The 628-nt window shown below is 68.6% G+C and overlaps 1 protein-coding gene across 1 annotated transcript in view; it reads left to right on the forward strand.

The window, feature by feature from the left end:
- Positions 1-443: 443 nt before the first annotated feature.
- The window catches only part of Fn3krp (fructosamine 3 kinase related protein), an 8764-nt gene continuing 8579 nt past the window's right edge, over positions 444-628 (forward strand). The window contains exon 1 of the mRNA XM_010618695.3: positions 444-628. This exon is cut by the window's right edge and continues 51 nt beyond it. Coding sequence (XP_010616997.1) covers positions 542-628 — 87 coding nt within the window. The 5' untranslated portion in view covers positions 444-541.

Genomic DNA, 628 nt, shown 5'->3' on the forward strand with positions numbered 1-628 from the left:
CTTGCGGACTTTCAGGATGGGGAAGCGTCCCTAGGCGTCCCCGGGAGCGGGGCGCAGGCCACGTCGTCGCCAAGCCGGGACCAGCTGCAGGTAGAGCGTGGGAGTGCGACGGCCAGCGGGGCGGGACCGGCCAGCACCCTCACAGACGTCCGGGTCCAGGACTGCACCCGAGTCGCCCTGAGTGTAGGAGGGGACCGCCCACCCGGACCCGCCCCGCGTCACCCAATCCCCACTCCTGATTCCGCACACACCATCCTCTCACTCAATCTCCGCGCCTGTCCCCGATTTATCGCTACCTCGCTCAATCTTCCCGCGGTCTGCACCCTCGCCCAGCCCCTTCCCTCTGATTAACCAATCCCCGAGCGGTACCTCGTCTTCCCCGCCCCTGTGCTCTTACCCAATCGTCGAGCTGATCTTCCAGTTCGTCCCGCCCCTTCCCTCCGGCCACTTGCGCTCCGCGCCCTCTCGCTTCCGCCAGGCGGTGTCGCAGCGGCTGTCTTTTCCGCCCGGCTTGACGCGGCCCCCGGCTCGCGGCGGGAACATGGAGGAGCTGCTGAGGCGGGAGTTGGGCTGCGGCTCGGTCAAGGCCACGGGTCACTCGGGAGGCGGGTGCATCAGCCAAGGCCAG

This window comes from Fukomys damarensis, unplaced genomic scaffold, assembly GCF_012274545.1.
Source record: "Fukomys damarensis isolate Sample0158 unplaced genomic scaffold, DMR_v1.0_HiC HiC_scaffold_23, whole genome shotgun sequence".
NCBI classification, from domain to species: Eukaryota; Metazoa; Chordata; class Mammalia; order Rodentia; family Bathyergidae; genus Fukomys; species Fukomys damarensis.